Raw genomic sequence first — 27,796 nt, 5'->3', positions numbered from 1 at the left:
GTGCATAACGTGCAGGTTTGTTACATATGTATACTTGTGCCATGTTGGTGTGCTGCACCCATCAACTCGTCATTTACATCAGGTATAACTCCCAATGCAATCCCTCCCCCCTCCCCCTCCCCATGATAGGCCCCGGTGTGTGATGTTCCCCTTCCTGAGTCCACGTGATCTCATTGTTCAGTTCCCGCCTATGAGTGAGAACATGCGGTGTTTGGTTTTCTGTTCTTGTGATAGTTTGCTAAGAATGATGGTTTCCAGCTGCATCCATGTCCCTACAAAGGACACAAACTCATCCTTTTTTATGGCTGCATAGTATTCCATGGTGTATATGTGCCACATTTTCTTAATCCAATCTGTCACTGATGGACATTTGGGTTGATTCCAAGTCTTTGCTATTGTGAATAGTGCCGCAATAAACATACGTGTGCATGTGTCTTTATAGCAGCATAATTTATAATCCTTTGGGTATATACCCAGTAATGGGATGGCTGGGTCATATGGTACATCTACTTCTAGATCCTTGAGGAATCGCCATACTGTTTTCCATAATGGTTGAACTAGTTTACAATCCCACCAATAGTGTAAAAGTGTTCCTATTTCTCCACATCCTCTCCAACACCTGTTGTTTCCTGACTTTTTAATGATCGCCATTCGAACTGGTGTGAGATGGTATCTCATTGTGGTTTTGATTTGCATTTCTCTGATGGCCAGTGATGATGAGCATTTTTTCATGTGTCTGTTGGCTGTATGAATGTCTTCTTTTGAGAAATGTCTGTTCATATCCTTTGCCCACTTTTTGATGGGGTTGTTTGTTTTTTTCTTGTAAATTTGTTTGAGTTCTTTGTAGGTTCTGGATATTAGCCCTTTGTCAGATGAGTAGATTGCAAAAATTTTCTCCCATTCTGTAGGTTGCCTGTTCACTCTGATGGTAGTTTCTTTTGCTGTGCAGAAGCTCTTTAGTTTAATTAGATCCCATTTGTCAATTTTGGCTTTTGCTGCTGTTGCTTTTGGTGTTTTAGACATGAAGTCTTTGCCCATGCCTATGTCCTGAATGGTACTACCTAGGTTTTCCTCTAGGATTTTTATGGTATTAGGTCTAACATTTAAGTCTCTAATCCATCTTGAATTAATTTTCGTATAAGGAGTAAGGAAGGGATCCAGTTTCAGCTTTCTACTTATGGCTAGCCAATTTTCCCAGCACCATTTATTAAATAGGGAATCCTTTCCCCATTTCTTGTTTTTGTCAGGTTTGTCAAAGATCAGATGGCCGTAGATGTGTGGTATTATTTCTGAGGACTCTGTTCTGTTCCATTGGTCTATATCTCTGTTTTGGTACCAGTACCATGCTGTTTTGGTTACTGTAGCCTTGTAGTATAGTTTGAAGTCAGGTAGCGTGATGCCTCCAGCTTTGTTCTTTTGACTTAGGATTGTCTTGGAGATGCGGGCTCTTTTTTGGTTCCATATGAACTTTAAAGCAGTTTTTTCCAATTCTGTGAAGAAAGTCATTGGTAGCTTGATGGGGATGGCATTGAATCTATAAATTACCTTGGGCAGTATGGCCATTTTCACGATATTGATTCTTCCTATCCATGAGCATGGTATGTTCTTCCATTTGTTTGTGTCCTCTTTTATTTCACTGAGCAGTGGTTTGTAGTTCTCCTTGAAGAGGTCCTTTACATCCCTTGTCAGTTGGATTCCTAGGTATTTTATTCTCTTTGAAGCAATTGTGAATGGAAGTTCATTCCTGATTTGCCTCTCTGTTTGTCTGTTACTGGTGTATAAGAATGCTTGTGATTTTTGCACATTAATTTTGTATCCTGAGACTTTGCTGAAGTTGCTTATCAGCTTAAGGAGGTTTTGGGCTGAGACAATGGGGTTTTCTAAATATACAATCATGTCATCTGCAAACAGGGACAGTTTGACTTCTTCTTTTCCTAACTGAATACCCTTGATTTCTTTCTCTTGCCTAATTGCCCTAGCCAGAACTTCCAACACTATGTTGAATAGGAGTGGTGAGAGAGGGCATCCCTGTCTTGTGCCAGTTTTCAAAGGGAATTTTTCCAGTTTTTGCCCATTCAGTATGATATTGGCTGTGGGTTTGTCATAAATAGCTCTTATGATTTTGAGGTACGTTCCATCAATACCAAATTTATTGAGCGTTTTTAGCATGAAGGGCTGTTGAATTTTGTCAAAAGCCTTTTCTGCATCTATTGAGATAATCATGTGGTTCTTGTCTTTGGTTCTGTTTATATGCTGGATTATGTTTATTGATTTGCGAATGTTGAACCAGCCTTGCATCCCAGGGATGAAGCCCACTTGATCATGGTGGATAAGCTTTTTGATGTGTTGCTGAATCCGGTTTTCCAGTATTTTATTGAGGATTTTTGCATCGATGTTCATCAGGGATATTGGTCTAAAATTCTCTTTTTTTGTTGTGTCTCTGCCAGGCTTTGGTATCAGGATGATGTTGGCCTCATAAAATGAGTTCGGGAGGATTCCCTCTTTTTCTATTGATTGGAATAGTTTCAGAAGGAATGGTACCAACTCCTCCTTGTACCTCTGGTAGAATTCAGCTGTGAATCCATCTGGTCCTGGACTTTTTTTTGGTTGGTAGGCTATTAATTATTGCCTCAATTTCAGAGCCTGCTATTGGTCTATTCAGGGATTCAACTTCTTCCTGGTTTAGTCTTGGAAGAGTGTAAGTGTCCAGGAAATTATCCATTTCTTCTAGATTTTCCAGTTTATTTGCGTAGAGGTGTTTATAGTATTCTCTGATGGTAGTTTGTATTTCTGTGGGGTCGGTGGTGATATCCCCTTTATCATTTTTAATTGCGTCGATTTGATTCTTCTCTCTTTTCTTCTTTATTAGTCTTGCTAGTGGTCTGTCAATTTTGTTGATCTTTTCAAAAAAACCAACTCCTGGATTCATTGATTTTTTGGAGGGTTTTTTGTGTCTCTATCTCCTTCAGTTCTGCTCTGATCTTAGTTATTTCTTGCCTTCTGCTAGCTTTCGAATGTGTTTGCTCTTGCTTCTCTAGTTCTTTTAATTGCGATGTTAGAGTGTCAATTTTAGATCTTTCCTGCTTTCTCTTGTGGGCATTTAGTGCTATAAATTTCCCTCTACACACTGCTTTAAATGTGTCCCAGAGATTCTGGTATGTTGTATCTTTGTTCTCATTGGTTTCAAAGAACATCTTTATTTCTGCCTTCATTTCGTTATGTACCCAGTAGTCATTCAGGAGCAGGTTGTTCAGTTTCCATGTAGTTGAGCGGTTTTGATTGAGTTTCTTAGTCCTGAGTTCTAGTTTGATTGCACTGTGGTCTGAGAGACAGTTTGTTATAATTTCTGTTCTTGTACATTTGCTGAGGAGTGCTTTACTTCCAATTACGTGGTCGATTTTGGAGTAAGTACGATGTGGTGCTGAGAAGAATGTATATTCTGTTGATTTGGGGTGGAGAGTTCTATAGATGTCTATTAGGTCTGCTTGCTGCAGAGGTGAGTTCAATTCCTGGATATCCTTGTTAACTTTCTGTCTCGTTGATCTGTCTAATGTTGACAGTGGAGTGTTGAAGTCTCCCATTATTATTGTATGGGAGTCTAAGTCTCTTTGTAAGTCTCTAAGGACTTGCTTGATGAATCTGGGTGCTCCTGTATTGGGTGCATATATATTTAGGATAGTTAGCTCTTCCTGTTGAATTGATCCCTTTACCATTATGTAATGGCCTTCTTTGTCTCTTTTGATCTTTGATGGTTTAAAGTCTGTTTTATCAGAGACTAGTATTGCAACCCCCGCTTTTTTTTGTTCTCCCTTTGCTTGGCAAATCTTCCTCCATCCCTTTATTTTGAGCCTATGTATGTCTCTGCGTGTGAGATGGGTCTCCTGAATACAGCAGACTGATGGGTCTTGACTCTTTATCCAGTTTGCCAGTCTGTGTCTTTTAATTGGAGCATTTAGTCCATTTACATTTAAGGTTAAGATTGTTATGTGTGAACTTGATCCTGCCATTATGATATTAACTGGTTATTTTGCTCGTTAGTTGATGCAGTTTCTTCCTAGCCTCGATGGTCTTTACATTTTGGCATGTTTTTGCAATGGCTGGTACCGGTTGTTCCTTTCCATGTTTAGTGCTTCCTTCAGGGTCTCTTGTAAGGCAGGCCTAGTGGTGACAAAATCTCTAAGCATTTGCTTATCTGTAAAGGATTTTATTTCTCCTTCACTTATGAAACTTAGTTTGGCTGGATATGAAATTCTGGGTTTAAAATTCTTTTCTTTAAGAATGTTGAATATTGGCCCCCACTCTCTTCTGGCTTGTAGAGTTTCTGCCGAGAGATCTGCTGTTAGTCTGATGGGCTTCCCTTTGTGGGTAACCCGACCTTTCTCTCTGGCTGCCCTTAAGATTTTTTCTTCATTTCAACTTTGGTGAATCTGGCAATTATGTGTCTTGGAGTTGCTCTTCTCGAGGAGTATCTTTGTGGCGTTCTCTGTATTTCCTGGATTTGAATGTTGGCCTGCCCTACTAGGTTGGGGAAGTTCTCCTGGATGATATCTTGAAGAGTGTTTTCCAACTTGGTTCCATTTTCCCCCTCACTTTCAGGCACCCCAATCAGACGTAGATTTGGTCTTTTTACATAATCCCATACTTCTTGCAGGCTTTGTTCATTTCTTTTTCTTCTTTTTTCTTTTGGTTTCTCTTCTCGCTTCATTTCATTCATTTGATCCTCAATCGCAGATACTCTTTCTTCCAGTTGATCGAGTCGGTTACTGAAGCTTGTGCATTTGTCACGTATTTCTCGTGTCATGGTTTTCATCTCTTTCATTTCGTTTATGACCTTCTCTGCATTAATTACTCTAGCCATCAATTCTTCCACTTTTTTTTCAAGATTTTTAGTTTCTTTGCGCTGGGTACGTAATTCCTCCTTTAGCTCTGAGAAATTTGATGGACTGAAGCCTTCTCTCATCTCATCAAAGTCATTCTCCGTCCAGCTTTGATCCGTTGCTGGCAATGAGCTGCACTCCTTTGCCGTGGGAGATGTGCTCTTATTTTTTGAATTTCCAGCTTTTCTGCCCTGCTTTTTCCCCATCTTTGTGGTTTTATCTGCCTCTGGTGTTTGATGATGGTGATGTACTGATGGGGTTTTGGTGTAGGTGTCCTTCCTGTTTGATAGTTTTCCTTCTAACCGTCAGGACCCTCAGCTGTAGGTCTGTTGGAGATTGCTTGAGGTCCACTCCAGACCCTGTTTGCCTGGGTATCAGCAGCAGAGGCTGCAGAAGATAGAATATTTCTGAACAGCGAGTGTACCTGTCTGATTCTTGCTTTGGAAGCTTCCTCTCAGGGGTGTACTCCACCCTGTGAGGTGTGGGGTGTCAGACTGCCCCTAGTGGGGGATGTCTCCCAGTTAGGCTACTCAGGGGTCAGAGACCCACTTGAGCAGGGAGTCTGTCCCTTCTCAGATCTCAACCTCCGTGTTGGGAGATCCACTGCTCTCTTCAAAGCTGTCAGACAGAGTCGTTTGCGTCTGCAGAGGTTTCTGCTGCGTTTGTTATTGTTTACTGTGCCATGTCGCCAGAGGTGGAGTCTACAGAGACAGGCAGGTTTCCTTGAGCTGCTGTGAGCTCCACCCAGTTCGAGCTTCCCAGCAGCTTTGTTTACCTACTTAAGCCTCAGCAATGGCGGGCGCCCCTCCCCCAGCCTCGCTGCTGCCTTGCCGGTAGATCACAGACTGCTGTGCTAGCAATGAGGGAGGCTCCGTGGGTGTGGGACCCTCCCGGCCAGGTGTGCGATATGATCTCCTGGTGTGCCTGTTTGCTTAAAGTGCAGTATTGGGGTGGGAGTTACCCGATTTTCCAGGTGTTGTGTGTCTCAGTTCCCCTGGCTAGGAAAAGGGATTCCCTTCCCCCTTGCGCTTCCCAGGTGAGGCGATGCCTCGCCCTGCTTCAGCTCTCACTGGTCGGGCTGCAGCAGCTGACCAGCACCGATCGTCCGGCACTCCCCAGTGAGATGAACCCAGTACCTCAGTTGAAAATGCAGAGATCACCGGTCTTCTGTGTCGCTGGCACTGGGAGTTGGAGACTGGAGCTGTTCCTATTCGGCCATCTTGCTCCGCCCCCGAGGCCAGATCCTTTCAATCGCTCCTTGTCTCCCTTAGTATGGGCATTTTGTGGGGTGTCCTGACTCTCTGTTCTCCCATCTGACTCTGAATGGGGTTCTAGCCCTGCCTCTGACCACTCTTCCTTCTGCATCATAAGTATTCCCTGCTGGGGGGCAGTCTCTCTGTCCCTCCTCAGGTTGCCTAAGGCTTTAGCATTTCACACTTCTTGCTGCCTCTACCCTCTACCTGGAACAGGGAGCTATTGGCAGCTCCCTCCACCTTCCTTCCACAGCAACCCCAGCTCCTCAACTGCAACCCTGACCTGCCTACCAGCGGCACTTTGGCTAACAAGTTCTTCCTCCAGAACTTGTTAGCCAGAAACAAAATCTGTATTAGTCAGGGTTCTCTAGAGGGATAGGAGCAATAGGCTAGAAGTATATATGAAAGGGAGTTTATTAAGGAGTATTGGCTCACACTATCACAAGGTGAAGTTCCACAATAGGGCTGTCTGCAAGCTGAGAAGCCAGTCTGAGTCCCAAAACCTCAAAAGTAGGGAAGCCACAGTACAGCCTTCAGCCTGTGGCCGAAGGCCTGAGAGCCCCTGGAAAATCACTGGTGTAAGTACAAGAGTCCAAAAGCTGAAGAACTTGGAGTCTGATGTTCAAAGGCAGGAAGCATCCAGCACGGGAGAAAGATGGAGGTTGGAAGACTTAGCAAGTCTGCTCTTTCCAGCTTCTTCTGCCTGCTTTATTCTAGTCATGCTGGCAGCGGATTAGATGTTGCCCACTCAGATTGAGAACGGGTCTGCCTCTCCCAGACCGCTGACTCAAATGTTAAAATCCTTTGGCAACATCCTCACAGACACACGCGGGAACAATACTTTGCATCCTTCAATCCGATCAAGTTGATACTCAATATTAACCATCACAAGTCCACCCCTTGTCAGATTCCTCATGGAAGCCCTGTTGTGGAAAGAGCTCCTGTGGTCTCCTCCCCTTGCTATTTCTATGCTCCACAGTGGATCATACCAGGATGGGATGTTGTGAGCCTAAGTGAGTTAATGTGAGCAGAGGGTTTTGTGTAGTCAATATGGACAGCGCATAGATTTCCTTAGCCCTGGAACTCAGCATATTCCATCCTAGGATGTCCATGAGATTTATGGGACAGGATAGGGCCTGATTTGTTCCTGGCTGTATCCACAGTGCTTAGTACAGAACAAACTTCAGAGATGTAGGTAGATTTTGTGGCATGAATAGTGAATAAATGAATGGATATAGCCTCAAAATTCATATGCAAATATTTCGTAAAATGAATGTAATTCTAGAGGAATTCAGGGAAACTCATTGTATATTGATCAACTATGGCAGAGAAACCCAGCTTTCCCTGTCAGAATCAGGTAGGTGACTTCCAAAAGGAAAGTTAACCTTTCTCTCTTGCTAATGTCTACCATGACCTTTGACAGCATTAGTTCCTAAAAGCTTCACACCTGTGGAAACCAGTGCTTCAGTGGTTTAGCCTCAAACATCTTTTTCTAGCCTTCAGGGAAAATGTTGACTAATCTTGTTTGCCCCTAAAGGATAGCAAGTATTATTTGTGAATAAGCAACTAATGAACTGTGTGACCTGGGCCCAATCCCTTGCCTTCTTTGGTATCAGTTTTTCAGGCTGCTGGCCTAGACGCCTCCTGATAGGTCTCTTGCAGAGATAGTTCATGAGTGGATGGTAAGCATGGGCCTGGTTATTTTTCTAGGAAATCAGTGACCCGGAGATCTTGGATCTGGTCCATAGTGCCCTTGGAAGGATGACCGTGGTCCGGCAAATCTTTCCGTCTGCAAAGGACAATCAGAAATGCATGAGGAACAACCACCGCATCTCCTCCCTGCTCTGCGACCCCCAGGAAGGCTACCTCCAGATGCTGCAGGTCAGTGCTCAGCCTCTTCTCCCCAGTGCCCTCCACCAAGAGTCTCACCCACACCCTTGGCCAAGGGAGACATGTGGGGGCCTCCTGTTGCCACCAACTTCAATTACTAGCTCTGTCATTTGTTGAAATTGAAACCAGTCGACTGGGCAGTGTCTCTGAGTAGTACTAGCAGGCAATTATGCCTGTTGTCAGCAGACAGAGCTTATTGGCTCACTGAGTATCTCTGGTATTTAAAAGTCCATGCATAGAGGGTAAAAAGATTCCTGTCTCTTATGTCTCTGTGATGACTGCTTTGTGGGAATGTGTTTGTCTGGCAGGGCTGGGGATGGAGTCTTCTTTGGGAAGTGATCATTTTGAACCTGTTTTAAGCTCTTCTTAATACAGACGTGACCCTTGCAAAGCAAATTGGGGCTCTCCCAACACATAGGTTGAGTGCTGAGGCTTGGGTCACCCAGGACACTGCTGGATGCCCAGCTGAGCAGGGAGGGGCAGGACAGCAGGACCATGACATGGAACCCCACGCACATGGTTCCTTCCAAGGCCAAAGGTACCAAGTGTTTCTGGTCATTCCTTCAACCCTAAGTATGTGCAATTGGCACTAGCTTGTCTTGGGCCTTGGAATATGATGGAGAGCTATGTGCCTGGTGTAAGAGGTGGTTTCTCTCTGGGTGTTTGGGAGCAACAGAGAAGCAGTGTGGAGAGTGCCCACTGGCAGCCTCAAATCCACTTCTAGGTTAGGAATGTGGTGCCTCAGAAGACTTTCACTGATGCTTAGTGAGAGCCACAGGACAGAAGGAAATTTCTTCCAGTTGGGTTTGTGGAAATTGGCCAGAAGTTTGTACATGTGATATGCTTTCCACTCAGCATTTGAAACTAGTTCTACCATCTTTACCCAGCCAGGCATGAGGGGTAGAAATCAGGGTTTCTGAACAGAGATGGCTGTACCTGTCACCTGAGTATCAGCCCCACCCCATAATATTTTGTTCTCACTGTATCAGGGGCCACACATTTTGTAGAAGGTAATTATTGGAATCTTGAGTGGGGTGTGGACGTGTGTCAAATTTGCCAAAGGAATGAATCTACTCTGTAATCTTATATGTAGGGAGAAAAAGGAAACATGCCTCAATGATGGTAGGCATGATAAATGTGTTCTTGGTTGAGGTGGAAACACAGCACACATTGATTTTAGCTGGAATAATCCCCATTCCACCAGTGTCTTCTGCTCCAGGTAGCCCACCAGAGTGTCTGGGGTCTTTCTAAGGTGGTAGAGGGGTGGCGAAGAGAATGGACCCAAGGCCCCTGCAGCACTCATGGACTCAAGAGCCTGGGCACCCGAGTCAGAGTGAAAGGCCCTGGTGCAAGAGTTTACGTTGAGGTGCTGCTGGTTTATTCTGCCTTCCTCTATGTGGAGTCTGGAAGAAATGGTGAAGGCCAAGTAAGTTCCTTTCACTGTGCCTCTGTAGTCATCACTCCCAGCCTCCATGTGGATGGAAATGGCCTTAGACAATGGGGCTCAGGGAGCATGTGCCCATTCCCACCCAGTGCACCGGGAGAGGGGAATCCCTTTGCTCTCTGTGGGGCCAGAGCCTGTGAAGGTCTCACTCTCTGCCGGTCTTTCTAGCTTCTCTCTACCTTGAAGGGCTTCCTCCCTCCAAATACATGGCACCCTTGCCTCATATGCCATAAGTCATTCTCTGGGTCTTAGTTAAACTGCACTCAGTCTCCTTGAGGAACAAAGATGGGGCCACTTTCCATGGCACAGAAGTGTCTGCAAAGGTTGGAGCAGGGGAAAGAGGAAAGTGCTTCTTGTTGGGGCCTGTGATGCCTCCTTTTGCTGTGGGTGAAAGGCGCAGGTGGGCCCTTTGGTTGCACATCAGACACATTGGATACAAAAAGTCTTTTCACTGGAGTGGAGAGAGACCGAGGGGTTCAAAAGGGAATCTATCTGAGGGCCTGCTTAAATGACACGTGCCCATGGTGAGGAGAAACAAAGGCGCAGCTCCCAGATATGTGGCCGAACATCATCAAATGAGGTAAATGCAGTGTCAGACCCAGGAATCCTGGGACACTGCACCTCCCTCTGTTCCTGCTGAGACCCAGGCACTGCATAAAGAGCAAAGCTTAAGTGCAACACTATAGGAATCTTGTAATAGCAGCAACAGTAAAAGAGGAATCAAATCACCTGGGTTCAAATCCTGGTAACTCTAGTCACTAGCCAATTATTTCATTATTATTATTTGTTTATCATTCTGTGCCTCAGGTCCCTCCTCTCTAAATTGAGGTTTGGAGTATTACCCCCCAGAGCCATAATAAAAATTAAATGGGAGAACATACGGAAAGCATTCAGTTCAGAGCTGAGCTATTAGCAGTACAGGTTGAGTATCTCTAATCTGCAAATCCAAAATCTGAAATACTCTGAAATCTGAAATTTTTGAGTGCCAAAATGACACTAAAAAAACGCTCATTGGGGCATTTCAGATTTTTGCATTTTTGGATTAGGGATGCTCAACTGGAATTGGAATATAATGCAAATATTTCAAAATCTGAAAAAAAATCCCAAATAAAAACACTTCTGGGCCTAAGCATTTAAGATACTGGATACTTAACCTATTATCATCATTACTGAGGGTGTGGACAAGTACATTTAGGGTGTCCATGGAAAGGCTGAACATAGCCTCCTTTTTTTTTTGGTGTGATTTAGTCTACCTGTCTCCAAAGCACGCTTTTTCCATCAGAGAAATGCAAATCAAAACCACAATGAGATACCATCTCACACCAGTTCGAATGGCGATCATTAAAAAGTCAGGAAACAACAGGTGCTGGAGAGGATGTGGAGAAATAGGAACACTTTTACACTGTTGGTGGGATTGTAAATTAGTTAAACCATTATGGAAAACAGTATGGCGATTCCTCAAGGATCTAGAACTAGATGTACCATATGACCCAGCCATCCCATTACTGTGTATATACCCAAAGGATTATAAATCATGCTGCTCTAAAGACACATGCACACGTATGTTTATTGCGGCACTATTCACAATAGCAAAGACTTGGAATCAACCCAAATGTCCATCAGTGACAGACTGGATTAAGAAAATGTGGCACATATACACCATGGAATACTATGCAGCCATCAAAAAGGATGAGTTTGTGTCCTTTGTAGAGACATGGATGCAGCTGGAAACCATCATTCTTAGCAAACTATCACAAGAACAGAAAACCAAACAACGCATGTTCTCACTCATAGGTGGGAACTGAACAATGAGATCCCTTGGACTCAGGAAGGGGAACATCACACACCGGGGCCTATCATGGGGAGGGGGGAGGGGGGAGGGATTGCATTGGGAGTTATACCTGATGTAAATGACGAGTTGATGGGTGCTGACGAGTTGATGGGTGCAGCACAGCAACATGGCACAAGTATACATATGTAACAAACCTGCACGTTATGCACATGTACCCTAGAACTTAAAGTATAATAATAATAAAAAATAAATAAAAAAAAGAAACTAAAAAAAAAAAAAAAGAAATAAAGAGGACCCACTTCTTCAGCAAAAAAAAAAAAAAAAAAAAAAAAAAAGGCATCACTGCAGGTGGGAGGGCAGCTTCTATCTTTCCAGCCCCTTATCACAGGTTTTGTGTACCACTTATTGTCCACATCTCTCCCATGGGTACTGAATCATAGCTTCCTTGCTTGGGAGTTGACAAGCTATGTCTTTTAGACTCATGCAGCTCTTTATACAAGACCACAAGACCCTGCTCATTGAAGACCCTCAATAAGGAATTAAAGGATGAATCTATTAAGAATGCAGGTCTCAATACAAGTTAAACTGACTCTGGATGCCTCTTTATATATATATATGTACATATATATATGTAAAACACTTTATTAAAGGAATCTCGGTCTCCATTTGTTGCATCTGCTTCCTCTGCTTCCTTGCCAGGCGGTATCATGAGAGGAAAATGTGGATTTATTTACTCATCCTGCCCAATAACTACTTGGGTATCTTGTAGATTCATCTCATTTACAAGCCATTCCCTTCCAGTTTCCTCCATAGCTATTACCACTTCTTTCTTTCTTAATGACAGTGTGGAAGGCAAACTAATTTCTACTAGCCTCTAGCTGTGAGATTTATCGAGAAGACTAACATGTTTAGAACAACTAACTCAAGGAAAAAAAAAAAACATTTATGTCATGGATTATTAACTTTGTCTTGACGAAATTAGTGAAGATCCTTTTGGAAATGGAGCTCTCCAGTCCATCTTTAGTCCCCCCTGCCAAATGGCTACTCTTGGGAAGATCATTCTGGTTTAGAAGTTTCTGGGAGGACCAAGAAGAACAGGGAATTTTTGCAATAGCATCCATCCCTTGGCTTCTCTATTGAGCTGGCCTCAGAAACTCTGTCATCCTCTATGAGGCCTGTGGTCAGGGCTTTCTGTGCTCTAAAGCCAACCAAGGACTATTATAGCAAATCAATTTGGTTCCTATTTAGCAGAACAAAAGGCCCTTGGAAGAAAAATACCTAAATATGTGGCCCCTAGTGCTCCAAAAGCATTGCCTTTGCCAGCATGCAGCACTGTTGTTTATTTTTCCAACAAAGCACTGTCTTATTTGTGTGTTTCTCATTCTTGTTTCCTTGATAAGTTAGTTTAGGACTTGTCTGACTCAGCTAGTAATAAAAGTGATAACCAGTCCCTCAGAACCCTGAGACTTTGCTAAGATTTCACGGACATCTTTGCTTAGAGGAGAATCTGTAACGTACTCTGTCTCTGGAACTGTACTGCCCTGTGAAATCAGGGCTGCCATTGAAGTAAGAGGCGTATTATCACATAGTCATCCCCCCATTTATATTCAAATGTGTTTCTAAGGGGTGACAGGCAAATGATATAAACTGTGTTGTGTGGTCACTGTGGAGCCGGATCCCTGAATTAAGCTGTGGGGGCTAATGTGGTATTACCATAAAATGGTCCCTCAGGTTGAAATTTCTCTTCTTCTTGTATTTAAAAATTGTCGAATGGCTTGATGGAATCGTTCTTCCTCTGTGCTGCGCACAATCTATTAGAGGATTTCAACCCCTCTCCCTCTGACATCCCTTTTTTTTAGGGCTTTCTGTACTCTTCCATGGCTAAAAGGTTTTTGTCAACCTGTTGGTAGAAGCCTGTCCTCTGGAGCTTCACCGAGCCTCCACATACCAGCTACCTTGGATTTCATGTCACTTTCAATGGTTTACTTAGCCCTAAAGACCCATATGGGAGCATTTAACACAGAGAGTGGGGAAGGCTTTGTCGGAGACAATTGCATAGGTGTTCTCTTTGGGTGCAACCGGCTGCTGTTCTGGCTGCAGGTGGCCGTGCGTGCATTTGAAGCCCAGAAAACCTTGGGTGTGAACAGATAGCCCTCTTCACTCTTCACACCATCCCCTCAGATTCAGCAGTGAGCAGAACTCCCTGCATCCCCCGTGCCCTCTGTTACCGTCTGCTTCCTCCTGAGGCTTGGCTGTGGTGCCCTATCCCAGGACAGCTGGACTGGCAGCAGTTTGGCAGAGAGACTTCACCTGGCATGGATTTCTCAAGCTGTGACATCTGTGTGTCAACTTGTCCTCCCCGCTGGACCCTCTGTTAGCTGCTTGTCTAACTTTGCTGGCCAACCACAACCTGTCTGAGGATTTGGTCAGAGGTCAGTTCCTGCTGTTTGCCTCTGTGATGTCTCCCTGAACAGTCCACTTTGCTTGATTAATGACAGAGGGAAGAGAAAACTAGGCTCTTTAAAAGCCTGGAGGAAATGCAGCCTTTCTTAATGAAAACATTTCCCACACTTCCAGCTTTGGTGTTGGGAGGATAACGGTCTGGTTCTGACCCTGGCCTGCGATTCATCTTCCTTCGCCTCCAAGGATGATTTTTACCTTGATAATGCGGATGCACAACAATTCCCTGGGCCCCAGAGCATAACAAATACTAGGCTGGAATACCCCCAGATTTACTACAGAGAAGGTATGTGCTGCTGCCAGGAAGGCAGACAGTCTGGCCATCCAGCAGACACACCCTCCTGTCTTCCAGGGGCCTCTCCCTTCCCCACTGATGGGGGCAAAGGTCTTAGCTGGATCATCCTGGGAGCCTGCAGCACTCCTGAGGACCTCAACACACTTCATGGGGGACTTACATGCTCATTATCTTTGGTCCTGATCCTGCTTCCAGGGATTCAATAACAGACCGGAACACCTGGGCTTCCAATGTGCATGCCTCCACCCTGCCCAGTGCTTGCCCAGGTGGAAAGTCAGTGCCTTCCTGGTTTCAACAAGACAACAAATTTCCTTCTGCACAAGATATCCACTGTGGTCTGATGTTTGTATCCCTCCAAAATTTCTATTTCGAAACCTCATCCCCCAGGTGACAGTATTAGGAGGTGGGATCTTTGGGAGGTGATGAGGGTGGAGCCCTCATAAATGGGATTCGTGCCCTTATAAGGGGCTGCAGAGACCAGAGTTCTCCTCTTCCACTCTGCCAGGACAAGATGAGAAGGCATCACCTATGAGCCAAAAAGCACGTCCTCACTAGACACAGAATCTGTAGGCACCTTGATCTTGTACTTGTCAGGCTTCAGAACGGTAAGAAGTTAAGTTTCTGTTGCTTATAAGCCACCCAGTCTGTGGTTTTTTGTTGCAGTGGCCTGAGTGGACGAAGGCAGCCTTCACATCTCCTTGGGAGCCTCAGAGCCAGTGTTACACATGGTGGGATGTTGGGTGGGGCATTTGCATTGTAACTGCTCAAGCAGGATTCAGCCTTCGAAGCCCCTCCCCTCTGCGGAATGTGCAGTGTTTCTGAGCACTGCTCCGCTGCCCCCAGTGCTCCATCCATTTCCTCCCTCTGGATCTTGATTCCTTATTTTCTCATGAAGATCAATTTAACAGTCTTACTGGTGGCCTTTGCTCCTGCTGACACAAGGTATTTTCCTAAATAAAGTATAGTTACTGATGTAATAGAAATTCTGGTAATAAATTTTTAAAAAATCTATTTTTCCATCCCTGGTCCTCAGTCAACTTCTTGTGACTCATCTCTAATTATCTAGCAGCCAAGAGTATCCACCTGGGTCTCTCAAGAGCTGCAAGCCCCCAACAAGAGCTCACGGCTGAGTTCTCTCCTGCTTCCCAGAGACGCCTCCTACCTTTCCCGTTACCTTTCTGAGGACCCATCTCCTGCTTGGGTAACTGATGTTGGAAATTTACACCTTGCCAGGATCCTGCCATCTCAGGGAAATGCATAGCCTGAGATTCTGGTGGGAGATGGCCAGTTCCACATTTATTCACACAGAGCTCCCATCTCTTTCCCCAGCAGCCTCTATCCACCACCACTTGTCTTCTAAGAAGAGGCATCTTCTTTGCAAATGCCTTGACATCTCTTTAACTTCGTGTTTTTTTTTGTTTTTTTTTTTTTGAGACGGAGTCTCGCTCCGTCGCCCAGGCTGGAGTGCAGTGGCGCGTTCTGGGCTCACTGCAAGCTCCGCCTCCCGGGTTCACGCCATTCTCCTGCCTCAGCCTCCCGAGTAGCTGGGACTACAGGCGCCCGCCACCTCGCCCAGCTAGTTTTTTGTATTATTTTTAGTAGAGACGGGGTTTCACTGTGTTAGCCAGGAAGGTCTCGATCTCCTGACCTCGTGATCCGCCCATCTCGGCCTCCCAAAGTGCTGGGATTACAGGCTTGAGCCACCGCGCCCGGCCAACTTCGTGTTTCTAAGAACATGTTTAGAACTCTTATTCAACTTTCAGTAATTCCATAAATACCCATTTATGCATTTGTTATGCATTTCTTCTTATGTTAGACCTTTCACAAATGTTTCCTCCTAATTCTCATAAACCCCTCAAAATTGGGAATTTTAATTTCCACGTTGTAGCATGTTCTGATTAGGGAAACTGGCAGTGCACAGGCCCAGAGGCCTGAGAGAGCAGGGGAAGAGTTCATTGTGCCTGGGGCAAGGGGTGAGAGGCAAGAAGTTGCGAAGTAACTTGGAGGGGACAACAGTGACTGGGACTCTGCCCTTGGTGATGTGATGTGGAAGATGTGTATCTGAGAAAGGCAACTCTATGCAGTGTGGAAAGGGAGGATCTGAGACTGGAGACAGGTTAACCAGTGGTTACCATATCCTTAGGGAAAAATAAGGGCACCTGAACTTCACCCCTAAAATGGGAGGTGACCATTGAGTGAGGACATCTGGAGGCTTCCCCAGGACTGAAACCCCTGAGCTGGGCAGAGGGTGGAGTGCAGAGCACCTGCCTTCCATGGATGCTGGACTGCAGCTGGCCTTTGTTCCAGCCATACCCTGCCTGCCTTCCCCATCTCCCCTGCACACCTTGCTGATCTCATTGCAGAATCCACTGTGCCAAAGGCTCCCGTGGCTGAGCCAGCCTTGCTGTGTGAATGTCTGGCTTTTGACTGCAGTGGGCCACACTGTCTCCCTCTCAGGAACCAGAGTCAGGGTATTATAGAGCTTTCCCCTCCACCCCCTGCCATGCAACACACACTCTCTGAGCCTTCCTGTGTTGGTACCTTTTATGAAACATCCTAGGGGTAGAGAAATGGCCTTTCCCTTAAAGGGCCGCCCTGCAACACCTCAGATCATGCAGCCCTGAAAGGTGCGGCTCAGACCCTGGGGGCTGTGGCAGCTGTGTCCGTGCTGCTGGGACCTGGAGGAGGCCAGGGACATGTACACAGGTGCTCAGGTGAGCAGATTTCAGGTGGGACTGGGAATTAATATTCAATGCTGATTCTTGCTTGATCTCTGACCCTCAAGTCTATAGGAGTCAGACATGTTCCCTTCGTGCCTTTGGAAGGCTTTAGGGACCAAGGGACTTTGTGGGAGAGGATGAGTGGTGTTGGAGGATACAAATTCATTTTCTCAGTAGTTCTCATGTTCTGCATCTAGACTCGTGCTGACCCCAGCTTCTGGGGACATCCCTGGAGGAGCTCTCAGCTCATACATATTGAAATCAGGAAGCTGCTTAGATATTTTATTTGCCTCTTCTATTCCTTTCTGTCTCTGCTCCCTCTGAAAATGAAGATGCATGCAAAGATCTTAGAATAGTACTTGGCACACAGAGGTACTACCATCTGCATTCCACAGGTGGATAAATCAGGGCTGCCACATTGCACCTCTCCAGGGGCCCAGATCACACTGTATTTTATTATTATAAAGGTAAGTCTCAGAGTGTTCAACAGCTTGTTCAACATCACTCAGCAAATGGATGCTAATGGAGATCTACTTCACTTGTTCAATCAACATTTATTGAGTGCTTGCTGTATCCAGGCACTACTGTAGAGACCTGGGGTCCAGCTGTGAGTAAAGCTGGTCCAGGTTGGGATGAATCCAAAGCTGTTGTGGATCCTATTAGACCACTTGCCTAAGCTGCAACCCTGGTGTGAGAGTCATACTATATGGTAATTAGTGAAAGAGGAACTTACTGTAAATCTCTGGGGTGGCTAAATGAAACCATCCAGTCCCTCTTCCAGCTCTCTCCTCACTTATAATAGAGCCCACGGGCTCCCAGGAAGGCCTCAAGCCCTTTTCCTGGCTTCTGTCTGGCCTTGACTTCACTCCCTCTAGCATCTCTGACCTGGTTCTAGGTATTTTGCTTTGCTACCAGGTCTCTCCTTTGCCATGCCCGTGGCCTTGGCACTTTGACCTGTCTTTTGCTTCTCAAATTTACTCTTACCTGGAATGCTTTTTTGGTTCCTGGAACTTTATGCTGCAGTGTTCCTAGGACACCCAGAGCCCTGGGCTCCTGCTTGCATGGGGATGAGGGTTTAAATAGTGACAGCATCTGCTTGCTTGCCTTACCTTTGCTGATGGACTCTGTGCTGTGCCTAACCTAAAATATGAGGGAGTGAGGCAAGGACTTCTTCAAGCCAGGCCTCATTCTCTGCACCTGTGGTCTGTGGCTCCAGCCTGGGCTGTTGGCCCCTGGTGGTCAATGACGAGTGAGCATCCATGCATCTGGAAGCCTCTCTCCTTCCAGACTTCCTTCTCAGGGGCTTGACATGACCGACCCTGACACTGGTATCCAGCTATCTTCCCTAAGGAAAGGCTTCTCTTATGTTTATCAGGCTCTGGAGAGGGCCCCAAGTTTAAACTGCCTTTCTACCATATACTTGTGATTTTTTTAATCCAAAAATCCCTTCTCAGAATCGGTTGTGAGGTTAGGGCCTTTCCTACCCTCTGCATTGCCACCAGTGAACTGTCAGCTAAAGTCAGTTTGCACAAAGTAGGTCGCCTCTGTGAGGATGCTGAGGTTGGAGTGCAGATGGGGGAGCCACAGATTATTACTGCAGTGTTAGATTATGCCCATGGCAGGGAGAGACAACATCTTACCAGAGAACAGTTAGGAGTAAGTGGAGTAAATGGAAACAGCTTCTTGGGAAGATCAAGAAGGTGTTTTGAGGAGGTTTTAGACAAGAACAAATTGCTGTTTGAAAAAAGGAGGCTCTCTCCAAAGTCAAAGTTGGAGGGATAAAATCTCTTTTATCTGCGATTCATTTTCTATAATTTCTCTTTTTTGTAAAGCATGGTTAGTATATGCCTTCTGAGAAGATCCATCCATCCATCCATCCGTCCGTCCGTCCGTCCGTCCGTCCGTCCATCCGTCCATCCATCACTCCATCCATCCATCCATCCATCCATCCATCCATCCATCCATCCATCCCTTCATCCATCCATCCATCCATCTACTCATACATCTACACACTCATCTACCCTTCTGTTTGTGCATACATGTGTCTACCGTGTGTTCAGCCATTAAACATACATTAAGTACCAGCTATGTGCTTTGATTGGTGCTGAGTTCTAGAGAGAGTACTTAAAGAGCTTGAAGTTTGCTGAGGTAAACACATTTATGAGCTGACAACATATGTAATGGAAGAGGGTACATCCAGGGTGATATGTGGGCAGTGGGAAGGCCTGCCTATCTGTGCCTGGAAAAGTGCATTGCTCAAGCCTGTTCCTGTGAACTGGTATGTATTTGCCCTTCCAAGTAGACATACTTGTGGAAGGACTGAGGGCTTCCTTTGGCCTTTCTGAGTCATGTCCTGCTTTTTCCTCTTTTTTTCAAGACCTCTCTGCATTCATACATTTGTTGAATACCTTGATTCATTGTGAATAGAAGTGCTGAAGTGAAAAGGAGATTCCACTGGGTTCTGATCAGAGCCACAGATGAGCTGGTGCTGTAGACTCTGCCCTGATGTGTAAGTGTGTGGATGGATAGGGGTAGGGGTCAAAGAGACCTGGCTGGTTAAATAGCAGCAGCTATGAGTGGGTGACTTGTAGACCCATGAATGTCTTGAGAAGAGAAATCTTCACATCATTAAGGATTCTCAGTTTCAAGTTATTCTTTTGGGTAAATAAAAAAAAAAAACCCAAAACAACAAAGCAATTCTAAGCGGCTTATATTCCTTATAACAACATCTCCATCATGGGTTTGTTTTCCAGAGGGGAGGAAGACTTAAAACACATGCAGTGGTGGGGGCTCCTGAGGGCTGGGGAGTTGCCAGCAACAAAGAGTGAATTAGTCCTGCTCATTGAGGAAATGCTCCTCTAGGCCTCAAGTGGCTGAGGGCACAGTTCTGTCATGGTGTTCTGTGTGCGGTGGGGGGTGAGCTCCTGGTGGGTGGTGGTACTTAGTTTTCCTCCTGCTGTCAAGTAAGCTCCTGTGAGCTGCAGGCCCCTGAAGAGGGTCAGCCCAGGCACTGACCTTCTGCTCCCCCTCAGTTCAAGGCTCTGGTTTTAGTACACTCTTGACACCTCTGCAACATCTGGCCATCGTCCACGTACCTATCACACCTACAGCATGCAGAGACCCTGGGCATGCAGCCCACAGTGGTCAGAGCTGGGTGACAGGACAGAGCTCTTCAGCAATGGTCTGTGCACAAGGACACCTACAGGGGTGGCAGTCAGCTCTGCCTGGATGTGACATGCTGGGAATGGCCCTTGAGGACTGGACAGGCATAACGGGGCAGATGTTTGTGATGTCTTGCACCTCCTATTGGCTCATCTCAGACTTCAGCTTCAGTTGCTGGAGAGTTCCTGCCACCTAAGTTCTGATCTAAGGTTCTGCTTTTGGAGCACCTGGACTAAGAAACATGAGGAAGTAAATTGCGGGCAGAGAACAAGGCACAGAGGTGTTGTAGTACAGGGACATATTGAGGAGGGTGGGAGTGAGGCTGCGGGAGGAGGGGTTCTTTTTGCAGCCCAAGGAGCCTATTTGATCTTCGCAGGAGTCCTGTGAGGCTGACATGATCTCCTATTTTTATCTGGTGATTTTGTTTTTCTAAAATATTTTTAGCAGACGACTTGCTGCTTAGGCGTTCAGAGAATGGTCCCCTTGACCCACTTTGGCTGAGGGTTGTTTGTGCAACAGTTATCAGTGGGGGGCCACAAATCTGACTGAGGGTGGACGTTACCTCGCCCTCACCCCCTTCCCTTCTCCTACTCCTCTCCTTTGTGCTCCAGTGTGCCCGTGGAGGGCTGGGGTGATGTGAAGGTAACATCTGAGAACAATGCTGTGCTTCTCTCCCATTGGGCTCCCGCTGGGCCCCTGGGAGGGCGGGTTCTATCTTCCAGCTCCTCCACATCCAGATCGGAGTCTGTAGCCACACTCAGGAGGCTGAGCCTGGCCTGCCCACCCTGGACCCCACACATGGGTTGGGCCCCGATGCTGTAGTGTCATTCTTCACACTGCTACCCTAGACTCTCACTCATGGCCTTGTTCTCCAGAGCTCTGAGACAGGCAGGTGTCTCCTCTACCACTGAGCTCACATCAGACAACTAAGCAGAAGGGTGGTCCTCAGATGGGCACAGTTGCAAATCCCAAATGTGTTCCCTGGGTGGCAGTGGCTCCACTGCACAGCAGGCACCATCTCTTGTTACCACTCTCATCTCTTGTTACCACCGTCCTCGCTGTTACCTCGTCACTCAGGCCACCATTTACCCTAGGCCCATCCAGTGACCAGAGAGGTCTTTCTGAGGCCCAGGTCTGATCTCCAGCTTCCTGTATACAGACCCAACAATGGCGTCCTTCCCCCTACAGTCACCTGTGTTGCTATTCCTCCTTAGCAAGTCCCTAAGTCTTTGCAGGGCTCAATCCCTGCTTCTCTCTTGATCCTGCTCCCTCTGTATTGTATCCATTGACAAAGTCGTCTTGAGCTGCTTTCAATTCCTTTAACCCAAGGATCTGCCAATGGTGGCCCATAGGGCAAATCCAGTATATTGCCTGTTTTGGAAAATAATGTTTTATTGCACATGGCTGCACCCATATGTTTATATATTGTCTATGGCTGCTTTCAGGTTATAACGGCAGGGTTGAGCAATTGCAAAAGAGACCACTAAGCCTAAAATCTTTATGAGCTGGTCCTTTACAAGAAACTCTGGTGGACTGTGCTGTACCTGGCCCTGTCTCTTGACACCTTTATGCCCTTGCACATGCTGTGCCCTCCCTTTATCCCACTAATCCTTCAACCCTGAGCTTTCTGCTTATCCTTCCCTCTAACCTCCCTTACCTGAGTGGGTAACTTGCCTGTGTGCACATCTCAATCAGCTACAGATCAGGGTTCTCCTTGCTGATGTACAGATGCACCTCCCACTCTAGTTCCTGAGGCAGGGCAAGGCCTTATTCCATTCAGGACTCCAGAAGCTGGCTGGGTTTTTGAACATACACCTAAAAGCCAAGGATCTTGGCATAGATACTCAGCACCACAGCTTAGTGTTGGCATCCTACATTCCTCCTTCTTCCTGCGGGTTCCTCCAAAGCTCTCTGGAAATGCACCTGTGGAAAGGGTTTCACTGCCTCTGTCTTTGCAGATCTCCAACCTCTATCTGTATGACAGTGTTCTGATGCTGGCCAACGCCTTTCACAGGAAGCTGGAGGACCGGAAGTGGCATAGCATGGCAAGCCTCAACTGCATACGGAAGTCCACTAAGCCTTGGAATGGTGGGAGGTCCATGTTGGACACCATCAAAAAGGTATGTGTGAAGAGGCACCCCCAACCTGGCCAAAGAAAGGCCGCTTCTTACAACTCTACTGTGTTCCCCTCTAGCAGCTGGCCTGAAGCTAGGCTCTGTGTGGCTGCCCCAGTAGGCCTCTCCCCATTCCTCTCTCCTCGTCACTCTTCCTGTCCCAGCATCTGCAGGCCAGGTGAGCTGTGGTCCACGAATACATACTATCATTACTGTCCTCAATTTAATATAAGAATTTCTGACAGGCTGAGCAACTTGCCCTTGGCCGTAATTGTCAAGTAGGTATGAAATGGAGGCAGCTGCCTATCCCATGTCTGCAAGGTACCCCTCTATGCAGACCACCACTCCCCAAGAGAGGAGTGCACCTGTATGTGTGCTTGTGATGTATCTCATGTGCTGAGGAGGGATACTGAATTAGAAAGCTGGATTTGAAGTGAATTGAGTAATCTATGGACCATTTGTTAGAGTGAATTGACTTTTAGAGGTTTCAAAAGAGTATTTAGGGAAATCCATAGCATTAGGAGTTTATTCACAATGAACTGCATGTGGTTTCAGTAGCAGTGAACATGCTGTAGTGTAGGTGAGAATCCACTACAGCCCAGGGCAGAGCCAGGGCCCCTTTTGGGCCCAGTGTTTCTGGGACTCTGTAGGCTCACAGGGACTATGAGAGATAAATCTGGATGAGAATCTCACCCTGGACTTGGAGAGAGAAAGGGGGTCACCATGACTCCCTCAGCCTCCTGCTGCCTCCTTCTCCTATAGAGCCCACTGAGCCAGTAGAGAGAGGCAGGGGGACGGTAGCCAGTCTATGCTGGATGCTGTGCTTTGTACCTATTTTCTCCTTCAGTCCTTGTGGGTTCTATGATGTGGAGCTGATTAACTTCAGGCCAAAGCTGGGAGATGGGCAATGTGCCCAATGTGGCACAGGTGGCAAAGTCAAGATCCAAGCTTGGGACCTGGCTGTGCCCTCCAATGCACATGCTTGCTGCCCTGCAACTTAACATCATGTGTCTGATATGTCTCTTGTTGGCCTTTGAATTTCCTCTTGGGTCAGGCTAAGGTGAGCCCCTGGAACTGATTGCAAGGGGAGGACTAAGCTTCAAGAGGGCAAGGAGAAAAGCCGCCACTGTTTAATCTCATGGCTAGCATGGTGCCTGGCACATAGCAGGGACTCTAAGCATATGGACGGTATGAATGACAGGTGCAAGCCTTAGAGATTTCTCCCATAAGCAAATGTCCTAGAAAGTATTCATCCTGCTCTGAGGGCCTAGGACCACCAGCCTATTTGTCCTCATTACAGCCTGTCCATGGTCTCAAGACTGATTGCTCCCTTCTTGGTGACCACTTCCTTGCTCCTCTTAGCCTTTGGGATGCCATCCTTTACTTTAACCAGATTTTCCAATGGGTTTTTCTCCTCTTCTGCAGGGCCACATCACCGGCCTCACTGGGGTGATGGAGTTTCGGGAGGACAGTTCGAATCCCTATGTCCAATTTGAAATCCTTGGCACTACCTATAGTGAGACTTTTGGCAAAGACATGCGCAAGGTAAGCCCCAGGCTCCCTATCTTCCAATCTTCCTGCTATGGTGCCCCTGAAGACAGCAATAGCTACAGGATCCCTGGGCTCCTAGCAACTGTTAATTGGCACAGATATCCTCCCTCCCAGTCTCTCTCTGCTGATGCAATGGTAATCTGCTGATGCAATGGTAATTGGCTGGTGTTTATATAGCATGCTAGGGAGTAGGTGCAGAGAGGTTTCCAAACAGAAATTGTCACTAATGGAGTCTCTTTGAGTAGAGCAGGGGTACCTGGTAACAACTGGGTCCTACTGCTTGGATCAGGGGGGCTGCTTGGAGGCTATAAAGGACAATATGTTTTCTCAGAGCAGTGAAATCAGCCCAACCACAGGGACAAGTGTGAATTGTGGTTGAGGCGGGAGACAGACGTTACAGCCTGAGTGTCCTCCAGATCCAAGAGTGAGACAAGGCCACAAACAGAAAACGGAGCTGCAAGGAGGGTGGAAATTGGAAAATGCCAGAGCCCAGCAGAAAGAGAAATGAGAGACAGATGAGTTGAACGCTCAGAATGAGGTTTGACTTTTTTTATTTGGCGCTGGTGCTGGTGCAGGTGGCAGCTTGGGTCTTCCCAGTGATACTTTCCCTCTTCTTCCACCTCTTATGGGGGATAGAGAACAGTTTTTCAGGATTGTAGATAGTAGAGAGGTGGCCTTTTATCCAGGGTGGGGATCCCCACAGTTAAGGAGACCCATGACACCAAGAGTCTAACAGGGCTAGGACAAAGAGGCCCATATGGCAAGTAAGGGCTTGGAACAATTATCCAAGTGAAGGACCTCGGATGTGGTCACTGTGAGCCAGTGTGGAGCTGATGGTGGTTATCCTGGTGTGGTCAGTGGCTGGCTGTCCTGGGCCTGGCCAACTCCACTGGCTTGGATGCACTTCCAGAAATAACCTGTACAGGAGAGACCAGAGATGGGACTACTCATGGTGTAGAAGACCAAGGCCACAGGGGCTTGATCTTCTCTGGAAATAATGAAAGCATTGACTGATTGGCATGTACTCAGGCACAGCCTCATGTAATCACAGACATGCTCACACACTCACACATGTACGCACTTCATACACTTTGAAGGAAGATGTGTCCACTAATGATGGTACCTGGAGCATGAAGGACAGTCCTTGCAAGCAATGAGCTCTCAGCAGGGGCTGGATAAGCCTTCAGTAAAGAGCCCTCTAGCCTGATGTCAGCATTGGCTAGGAGCAGTGCTAGAGGGGGGAAGCAAGGGCTAAGTGATGTTGGGGTACTGAGAATCTGGGTGGGGGACTTCTAAGGTTTTGCTCCTGAGGGCCAGGATAGAAAGACGCATGTGTGGACTGGTGGAGAGTGTGAGAGCTGGGGAACAGGGAGGGAGCAGTGTAGAGCTCATCAGTGACAGATGGGGCAGAAGACTAGCTCACCAGGGAGAGGCTGGGATGGCCTGGGTGCATGTGTGATGGGGAGGTGGGGAATTTTTAGCCCACTCTGTGATGGAAGAGAGAGTCATGGATTGGTCATATAAATAATTGAAGATTCAATAATTTGTTGTGACACAATGTCTGACATACATGGCTTGATGACATTTTGGAGCTCAGAGGTTTGTTGGTGGCATCCTAGATGGAGCTGGCTAGCAACTATTCTGTGACTTCCCATGGAGGGCCAGGGTGTGACCTGTGATGTCCAGGAAGCCAGGGCTGGCCTATGATGTCTGTTAGGATGCCCAAAGCTGTGAGACTTGGTGAGGGGATGGGGATGGGTGGTCAGCACTGGTCTGGGTCATGACCACAAGAGATACGGGCTTGCACTGGGACTCCCACCAGGTAAGGAGGGTTCTTTCAGTCACTTTGGTATGAAAAAGCTTGCCAAGTGTAGCTGGCTGCTGAAATAACTGTTCATATTGACCATGGTCCTGGCGCAGTTGCCTTCATCCCCAAGTCTTATTCTGAAGTTAGGTCCTGCCTGCCGGCTCCTTCCGTCTCCCACCCACTTCTTTTGGTGGGAATGCTAGTTGTGGAGGTCCCTGCCTTGTCTCAAGCAGCTGACCCTCCAGTCCTGTGCCTGGCGCCCTGCTGGCCACCTCAGGTGCCTGAGAGACGGGGAGGCACTGTGTCCTCCACTTCCTGTTTCAGGTGTCTGGGCCTTTTATGTTGCCAAGGCAACGTGCCTCAAAAACCCCGAAGCCAGTGGGAGCTGGAATCTCTCAGTATAAGGAGCTTTGAGCAGGAGGCCTGAATGTAATTGAGTTGGAAGGGAAGCTGATTTTCAAGTGGGCTTTATGTTAAAATGTATCTTTTTGTCATTTTAAAATCTGCCCTTAATGACTGCATATCCTAGTTGTTATCTGTCTGCCTGGCAGCTTATCACTGCTAAGGGGAAGTTATCTGGAAAGCAGGGAATGGGATTTACTATAGCAAATGTTTGTGATTCAGGCCTAGGGTGCATTAAAGCAAGTCCGGTGGGTTTCACATGAACCAAGGAGAAGGGATTAGGACTGTATCATGGGGGTAGGGCAGCATTTGAAGGCAGAGCTGAGTGGTGGTTTCGGATGGGAGATGGGGCTGTGAAGGGTGGGGCTGGAAAATCAGGGTAACTTAAAAATAAAGGACATTCACATAAGGAAGAAAAAAATTGAGGATGGGTGACAAATTTGAGGGTAGGGTCCTGAGCCACACCAAAACAGTGCCCAGATCAGTCATCTAAGGAGTGCCCAAGGTCAGAGTCCAAGGGGTCGCAGCTCTCTTGGCCATGCAACGTGCACAGCTGCTGGAGGAGCCGACTGGGCAGACTCCTAGATCCTGTTATGCTGGGCAGGGGCAGCATTCCCTGCAAAGATTATATATGTCATATATGAACAAATCAGACACAGACTAAGCAGTTTCTTTAAGACTTAAACCAAGAGGCATCTTTTAAATTAAAGACCAAGATATTTTCTTAAACTAAATACCCTGGAGGGAAATCTCAGGGACAGTGAGTCACCCAGACATTTTAGATTAAGTGGTATCAAGAGACTGTAGATTACTCAGCCCCTTCATTGGAGGGAAGGAGTGGGTGATCGCCTTTCACTACAGGGTGCTGGACAAATACTAATTCAATTCAATTATCTCATCCAGGAAGTGTGTTCTTAGTGAATGAGCTTTGTATGGAAAAATCAAAGGTCTATGTCATCAGCTTGCTGTGTAACTACTAGCAAAATACTAATTGTCTGTTTTGTACTTGGAGCTGTCTGGCATGGGTCTGCCACCAGGGGAAAGGTTTGCTGGAAACTCTTCCAGCTCTCACAGGCATTGGTCTAACATTTGTCTTGGTGGGGTGGGGGGTGGTATATGCTTCTTCTATCCTATTGGAGGCATATTTTTTTTTCAGGGCTCAGAACTGTAACAGGACCTCCACAAATTTCTATTTGGCTTTCTTTCTCTTTGTTCAGATAGGAATCTCCAAAGGAGGATGCCATGAACGTGTCCATGTAAATGTCCTTAGCTCATGATTGAGCTCTGACAGATGTGTCAGAGCCACCTGTAGTCAAGTTTCCAAAGGTGGGGTGTGTGGGAAGCTGCTAGGTGTAGGGAGCGGGCAGGAGCTATTAAGCATCCACGGTATCCGAAGGTACATCGTACGTATGTTGTCTCATTGACCTGGGCCTTTGCTTTGCTCCTGGTTCTGCCTCTCCTGAGTTTGTGCACAACTTCCCTTTTCTGAACCTTTGTTTCTTCAGAGGAAAGTTACAGGTAATATGAGCCTACTTGTTGGATGGAGGGGTCAGTCAGTGTAATGACACCGTGCAGCACTTGGCAGTGAGAGCGTGCTCATATGGCACAGGGCATCAGCTTTGGGCAAATGGGACTGTGCATTTTCTCTGAGCGTATCTATCTCAGACTCCACAAGAGCCGAGAGGCACAGGAAGGCCTAAAACACAGCTTCCAGCCTGACAGTACCCTAGATTATAGCTCCAAAGCCAAGGCCAGAGATGGGAGGCTCCCTCTTGCAGCCCTGAGCTGGTACAGCTGGGATCACTCAGCTCTGTGTGCCAGGGCAGTGCCAAACTCCCCTTCTATGCCTGGCAGCAGATGTCCACTCCTTATAAAGACCAAGGGCTGTGAGGGATCTGTGGAACTTCACCTCTGATAAGATTTTATTTTCAGGGCTGTTTTGTTGTTGGTGTAATCATTGCAAGAAGAAAAACGTGGTTGTCTTTCTTTTTTCCCCACAAGCATGACTTGCTTGGATAGGAGCACTAGT

The 27,796-nt window shown here is 46.6% G+C and overlaps 1 protein-coding gene across 2 annotated transcripts in view; it reads left to right on the top strand.

The window, feature by feature from the left end:
• The window catches only part of LOC105495984 (glutamate ionotropic receptor delta type subunit 1), a 796,883-nt gene that overhangs the window by 501,187 nt on the left and 267,900 nt on the right, over positions 1-27,796 (top strand). For both annotated transcript variants that reach the window (XM_011766002.3, XM_011766003.3), the window contains exons 6-8: positions 7,841-8,011; positions 21,852-22,013; positions 23,433-23,552. In XM_011766002.3, coding sequence (XP_011764304.1) covers positions 7,841-8,011; positions 21,852-22,013; positions 23,433-23,552 — 453 coding nt within the window. The remainder of the gene's footprint in view (positions 1-7,840; positions 8,012-21,851; positions 22,014-23,432; positions 23,553-27,796) is intronic.

This window comes from Macaca nemestrina, chromosome 9, assembly GCF_043159975.1.
Source record: "Macaca nemestrina isolate mMacNem1 chromosome 9, mMacNem.hap1, whole genome shotgun sequence".
In the NCBI taxonomy this organism is placed as follows: domain Eukaryota; kingdom Metazoa; phylum Chordata; class Mammalia; order Primates; family Cercopithecidae; genus Macaca; species Macaca nemestrina.
The sequence above is the reverse complement of the archived record's forward strand: the minus strand, read 5'-3'. Positions and strand labels throughout refer to the sequence as shown.